Below are 7479 nucleotides of genomic sequence, written 5' to 3' on the forward strand. Positions count from 1 at the left end.
GAAGAAGGGGAGAAGGGGGGAAGGGGGGAAGAGAAAGAAAGAAAAGAAAAACTCCCCCCAAAACCAAAACAATATTTAACCACTTTAGGCAAAAAGACAAAAGTAGCTGCAAACTAAGATAAACACCTAGCAATCTAGAATAATTAATTCTACTTTAAATGCAGGAGGAGCCAGATTCAATTCTCCTTTAAGGAGGAAGCAGGGGTAGGATAAGAAACAGCACAGAAGATTTTCCTCAGTATTTCAGACCTATAACCAAAACTTTTTCCTGGACAGAATAAACCCTTCTGAAACGAGGAAGATAAAGGCAAAGAGAGCAAAGAAGTCTTCCAGCACCTGGAAAAGAAGCTGGAAAGATCTCACTCCACTATAGAGTTTCAGTTACCAGCCCGGATTTGACACCCCTGGAAATCCTTGTGATCTGCTGGTCTTGAACAGGTTGGAGGATGATGAGAAGCAGATGCCCTCAAAAATGAACATGTGACAAGTAAGCTCCTGAATGCTTACCTTGAGTTTCTTTATTATGGCTTACAAGAATTGTGGGTCTGTTCTAAAGGCTTTGTTCCTAAATACGTATCCGAGTAAACACACACATTAAAAACGCAGAGTTTAAAGAAACAAACCCTAACCTGCCCCAAAGAAGGAAGAGTGCTATCTTTGCCTGCTGGAAGGTTTTTTTTTTTTTTACTTGCTGATGACACTAATGAGACAGAAAAGAAAAAGGCATGTATTATTAGATCCTAACACATCCATTAAAGGGATGCATGAAGACCTGAATTCTCCAGCTGAGTCTGGTAATCAAAAAGGTCTTTTTTTCCTGCTAGTGCTGCCTGAGTTTTTATGACAGGCTTCTCCTAATCATTTTGAATACTCATTGCCTCCAGATACTCAGGAACAGCCCCAAAATGTTTCCAAAGGGACATACTTGGGGTTTGATTGACAGCACGAGGAAAAATAGCACACCAAACATTTTTCTGCTTATATCATCTCCTTTGATGTTGCAAGAAGCCTGATGTCACAGGCTGTCTTAACACTCCTAATCATAGCAGTTTCTTCCCCTGAAGTATTCTGCAGTACTAAAGAAGTTTGTACATGGTGAAAAAGCACTTAGACCAAGAACCTGAAGGAGCCAAGAATGGCTCAAGCACTTGAAGTTACAGCACAAGAGGTTTTTAGGAACTGCAAGATCAGGTGGCCACTGAAGACACAGCCAATGTACTCATCCCTTAATTGTGCGTAAGTTACTATTAAAAGGCAGTTTACTATCATAAAATCATAGAATAGTTAGGGTTGGAAAGGACCTCAAGGTCATCTAGTTCCAACCCCCCTGCCATGGGCAGGGACACCTCACACTAAACCATCCCACAGAAGGCTCTGGCCAACCTGGCCTTGAACACCGCCAGGGATGGAGCACTCACAACCTCCCTGGGCAACCCATTCCAGTGCCTCACCACCCTAACAGGAAAGAATTTCCTCCTTATATCCAATCTAAACTTCCACTGTTTAAGTTTGAACCCGTTACCCCTTGTCCTGTCACTACAGTCCCTGATGAAGAGTCCCTCCCCAGCATCCCTATAGACCCCCTTCAGATACTGGAAGGCTGCTATTAGGCCCCACGCAGCCTTCTCTTCTCCAGGCTGAACAGCCCCAACTTTCTCAGCCTGTCTTCATACGGGAGGTGCTCCAGTCCCCTGATCATCCTCATGGCCCTCCTCTGGACTTGTTCCAGCAGTTCCATGTCCTTTTTATGTTGAGGAAACCAGAACTGCACACAATGCTCCAGGTGAGGTCTCACAAGAGCAGAGTAGAGGGGCAGGATCACCTCCTTCGACCTGCTGGTCACGCTTCTTTTGATGCAGCCCAGGATACGGTTGGCTTTCTGGGCTGCGAGCGCACACTGAAGCCGGCTCATGTTCATTTTCTCATCGACCAGCACCCCGAAGTCCTTCTCTGCAGGGCTGCTCTGAATCTCTTCTTTGCCCAACCTGTAGCTGTGCCTGGGATTGCTCTGACCCAGGTGTAGGACCTTGCACTTGTCATGGTTGAACTTCATAAGGTTGGCATCAGCCCACCTCACAAGTGTGTCGAGGTCCCTCTGGATGGCATCCCTTCCCTCCAGCATATCAACCGGACCACACAGCTTGTGTCATCGGCAAACTTGCTGAGGGCGCACTCAATCCCACTGTCCATGTCAGCAACGAAGATATTAAACAAGACCAGTCCCAACACCGATCCCTGAGGGACACCACTCGCTACCGGTCTCCAGCCAGACATCGAGCCACTGACTACAACTCTTTGTGTGCGGCCGTCCAGCCAGTTCTTTATCCACCGAGTGGTCCATCCATCAAATTGATGTCTCTCCAATTCAGAGACAAGGATGTCGCGTGGGACAGTGTCAAACACTATGCCCAAGTCCAGGCTGATGACATCAACTACTCTACCCCTGTCCATCAGTTCTGTAGCCCCATCATAGAAGGCCAGCAAATTGGTCAGGCAGGATTTGCCCTTAGTGAAGCCATGCTGGCTGTCACCAAGCACCTTGTTGGTTTTCATGTGCCTTAGCATGCCTTCCAGGAGAATGTGCTCCAAGATTTTACCAGGCACAGAGGTGAGACTGACTGGTCTGTAATTCCCCGGGTCTTCCATTTTCCCCTTCTTGAAAATGGGGGTTATATTTCCCTTTTTCCAGTTGTCGGGAACTTCACCTGACTGCCATGATTTTTCAAATACGATGGCCAGTGGCTTAGCAACTTCATTTGCCAGGTCCTTCAGGACCCACGGATGGATTCCATCAGGTCCCACAGACTTGCGTGCGTTCAGATTTTGAAGATGGTCTCGAACCAGATCCTCTCCTACAGTGGGCCCAAGGTCTTCATTCTCACAGTCCCTGCGTCTACCTTCTAAGAACTGGGTGTGCAGTCAGAGCCTTTGCCAGTGAAGACCGAGGCAAAGAAGTCATTCAGAACCTCAGCCTTCTCCAAATCCTGTGTAGCCAGTTCTCCCGAGAGCTTCCTCAGGGGGCCTATGTTGTCCCTAGTCTGTTTTTTGTTTGCTACGTACCTGTAAAAACCCTTCCTGTTACCCTTAACATCCCTGGCTAGGTTTAATTCTAACTGGGCCTTAGCCTTCCTAACCTGGTCCCTAGCTTCCTGGACAACATCCCTGTACTCTACCCAGGCCGCCTGTCCTTGCTTCCATTTTTTATAAGCCTCTTTTTAACTTTGAATTTTCCTCAGCAGCTCCTTATCCATCCAAGGAGGTCTCCTGGCCCTCCTGCTGCACTTCCTTCTAGCACTCCTGAGCTTGTAGCAGGTGATCCTTGAATATCATGTGAGCACAGGACCAATCTCCATTAACAACCAGTTACATATGGTATTTAATCACTCCTGCAAACCTTCAGTTCATTTCCATTTCCAGAATACCATTAGAGAATCTTCCTAAGTTGACGTGTTTTCAGGAACATGGATGAACAGCCACCACTGCTTCCCTTTTCTGAACTGAAAACTCAGAAGGAAGTCATGAACAGGAAGACTGTCGTTCCCCGTTTCTGAAGATGCAAACTATCACAAAATAGGTCCCAGCAGTTTGCCCAAAATGAGACAAGCAGAGGCAGATTTTTGAGCCAAGAACTCCCTTCCCATCTCTTCCTGTCCCTAACCTTCCTAACAAAAAAGGCGTTCTGATCATCAGATCTGCTTTTAAACAGTCTCTTGTCATTATCCCCCTCCCATATAGTAAAGAAGAGCACCCATATAGTAAGGAAGAGCAATCATCAACAAACAGAAAAACAAGGGACAAAAAGACAAACTTCAATTTGAGAAAAGGAAACTCTTTAATTTTTTACTTCAAGTACTGTTCTTTACTCATTCATTCATACAAAACATTTCAGTTACAGTTCTGCTTAGAAACCCCACAAGGAAACAAAACTCCCTGCCCAGAAATCCACACTGAAAATTAAATTCTCATGGATGTATCACTTACTTTGTATAGTTAACAAGTTGCCATACTAAATGACAATATATCTGTTAGTAAGGCATAATTAGCAAAGGTATCTACCCTGAAAGTAAATGAATCCCAAGAGCTGCTCAAATGTACTTTTCCCGTATACATACGTCAAGCTGTAAGAAGGACAAGAGAAGAATGCACACTGAAGGTAAAATGCATTTCACTTTTTAAGAGACTGATACAACTCCTAAAAGATACACAGCAATTCTGGAACAGGTTACTTGGGTGTAACCCAAAATACACCAATGAAACCACTTAATTACAGTAAAGAGATTGCACATAAAATGAACTTACCATCTCTGTCCTCATCATGAATATTCAGATACAAGTATTCCAGCCCTCTTCCTTTCTTGCCATGCTCTGCTCCCTGTATTTTGGTCATAAGTGTAGTTTTACCTGAACCATCGTCACCTGCCAGTAAGTTTTTTACAGGAAAAAAGACACTTTCAGAACAACTGTTAACTCAAAAAAAAAGATCTTTCAAATCTTTAAGTAACCAGAAGTATCCCTGCACATTTTCAGGCCATACTTACTTGTTATTTTCTTTTAAGTACTGCAGCTAAATCCAATGGCTTATACCATGACTCAATTATTTTCTATTATAGAATCATAGAATGGTCTTGTAATCTTAAGTCTTAAACTAACAATAGTGTGTGTCCCTTTAACATAATAGAATAAACCAAATTGTTATAACTTAGTGACACATAGAGAGAAAGGAGTATCTGCCAGATGGGGGAAGGAACATCACGGGACTGATAACTAAGGAGACAGTAAAGAAGACCAAGGATGCCAGCCTTCAAAGTAGCAGAGTGGCACCCACCATGGAGCGAGACTGGAACAGAACAGAAGGAAGGACATACCAACTGCCAATTTGGCACTAGGACCTTGCAAGCATGTGTAAGCACTGAGGTCATTCAGTAAACACAGTGAGTAATTTATTGAGGACCACCAAAGTCCCCCGCTCAGCAAGAAAGTGCATGTGTAATCAGAATGCAAATATTATAATTAGTTCCTGAAAAAGCTATGAATATGCATGAGTATGCTAAATGTATAGCCACTGTCAGCAAGTGTCAGGTGCGCTCACTTTTGCAAAACAATTCGTCTGTGCGCCCAGTGCTGCAATAAAGAATGCTGCTTTCTACAACACTAAATTGAGTCTTAAGAGAGTTTCTCCAGCCGACTTTTAGGGTAACAGTCTGGCCTTGAACACTTCCAGGGATGGAGGCGTAACAGTTTCTCCAGGCAACCTGTGCCAGCACCTCACCACCCTCACAGGGAAGAACTTCCTCCTAACACCTAATCTAAACCTACCCTCTGTTAGTTATTACATATATTATATGTAATTATTACATGTATTATTATCATATACAATTCTTACATATATTTAAACAGAATGTCAACTGGATGTTACAAATCTCAGAGCGCAAACCAAAGAGCAGATCTATGAGCCTGAAGACAATAACAGCATAGATCATATTGCATAACCTAATTTGAACAAACTGACATGGTCAGTTTGTTCGCATCACTGCTTTAAACACCTTTGTTTCTTACAAAGCACCATCCCCAACCACCAAACTGCCCGCATGTGTTACTTACCGAAAATGAGAATATTCTTGCCTGATGGCAATTTAGATCTTGACCGGGTAGAAACTTCACTCAGTATTGAGGACCTAGAAAAACAGCATCACTGTTGTTAGGCCGCACATATGCATAAACACAACCCACACACTGCCCATTCAACAGCATCGATGAGCTCAGCAGATCCGCAAGGACCAATCCGGTTTTATTCAGGCTATTTACGAACTGGATATGATGTTACAGATTTAAGTTCATTTTAAAAGGCCAAAAGTATGCCACCTTTTCAAGAGAAGCTTTTACAGTTTCTAAAATGCATACAGTAACGATTTTTTTCTCCTGTTGTAAGAGGCCAGACTACTGCAAAACATTACTTTTCAACTGATGACTAACTCTTCCCACAATCCATTACTGTATTTCACACATAGCTTTTTCTGCCGTTACTGTTTTCAAAAGCGTTGACTCAGAAACAAGCGAAGGGAACACCAGAGACCGAGTCCCGTACAGCCTTTCCCGCAGGTCTTCCGCAAAGCCACATCCCAGGGACCCCCACGCCTGTCCTCCCCACCCTGCAGCGATGCTGCCTCATCCCGCAGGCGCGGGTCTCCCTCCACAGCCAGGAACGGCAGCATTCCTCACCGGCCCTGCTGCCTGGGCCGGCCTCCGCCGCGGGCAGCTGCCGCGGCGCTGCTGCCAGCGGGACCCGAGCGCAGGCCGCAGCCGGCGCCCACCGACCCCCTGCCCGCCAGGGCGGGGCGAGAGCTGAGGCGACTCAGCAGCGCAGAGAGACCCCGCCGTGACAGCCACCGGACTCGCAGGAGCAGGCGCTGAACTCCGCCGCCGGGGTGGCCTCGGCCCCGGAGGCCCCCCCCGTGCCCCCCGCGGGCACTCACCAGAGGTTCTGCCCCTCCTCCTCTTCGCTGGGCAGCTCGGCGCCGCCGGGCCCCTCCGGCCCCAGCAGCTTCTTCTCCACCAGCACCCGCGCCATCTTGCCAACCGCAGCCACAAAGAATGACCTCACCCGGGCCCGCGAGGACCCCGCTCCGCCCCGGCCCGCCCGCCCGCGGGGGCGCCCCGCGCTGCCGGACCCGCCGCCGCCCCGCTCGAGCCCGCCGCCGCTCCCCGCCCCCGCGGCCGCGCTGGTTTCCGATCAGGCGGAGCGCGGCCAGCCCCTGCAACGCGCCCCGCCTTGGGCGGTGCCTGCTACGGCTGGGAAGGCGGAGAGGGCGAGCACGTGCCGCAGCGCCCCCTGGCAGCGGGGAGGAGCGCTGGCCGCCGCTCCTTGCAGCCTGCTGTGGTGGGTAGCTAAAGCCAACTAAAAATGGTATTATTCTTATGCAGTTATATTTTCCTGATGCCCGTTATGTGTGGATTCCAAAGCACTTCATGCAAGAAAATAAGTATCGAGATTGCACAGTCAATCAAAATGAGAGAAAAAGATTGACTTGCACGGATGTACACAACAGGTTCCTCCTCACTTTCATCCAGGATTTCCTTCTGATTATACAGTAATTTTTTAATGATGCCGTTTTCAGCAACTTGCATGAGGAAAGCAGCAAAACACTGGAAACGGCTGTGGAAATTTAACAAGGCAAAGTGCCAGGTCCGGCATTTGGGCCACAAAAACCCCATGGAACACCCCAGGCTTGGGGAAGAGTGACTGGAAACGACCTGATGGAACTGAACATCAGCATCTTGTGCCCAGGCAGCCAAGGTGGCCAACAGCATCCTAGCCTGTATCAGCAGTAGTGTAGCCAGCAGGCTCAGGGCAGTGATTGTCCCCCTGCACTGGGCACTGGGGAGGCCACACCTTGCATCCTGTGTTCACTTCTGGGCCCCACACTACAAGAGAGACCTTGAGGTGCTGGACTAGGGCCAGAGAAGGGCAATGACGCTGGT

General features: G+C 47.5%; 1 protein-coding gene across 1 annotated transcript in view; it reads right to left on the reverse strand.

Annotated features, from left to right (window-relative positions):
* Positions 1-6631, reverse strand: part of DYNC1LI2 (dynein cytoplasmic 1 light intermediate chain 2) — a 29267-nt gene extending 22636 nt beyond the window's left edge. The window contains exons 1-3 of the mRNA XM_065662353.1: positions 6474-6631; positions 5602-5675; positions 4300-4416 (exon numbers count right to left, since the gene is read on the reverse strand). Coding sequence (XP_065518425.1) covers positions 4300-4416; positions 5602-5675; positions 6474-6568 — 286 coding nt within the window. The 5' untranslated portion in view covers positions 6569-6631. The remainder of the gene's footprint in view (positions 1-4299; positions 4417-5601; positions 5676-6473) is intronic.
* Between the last annotated feature and the right edge of the window lie 848 nt (positions 6632-7479).

This window comes from Lathamus discolor, chromosome Z (assembly GCF_037157495.1).
Source record: "Lathamus discolor isolate bLatDis1 chromosome Z, bLatDis1.hap1, whole genome shotgun sequence".
Lineage (NCBI taxonomy): Eukaryota > Metazoa > Chordata > Aves > Psittaciformes > Psittacidae > Lathamus > Lathamus discolor.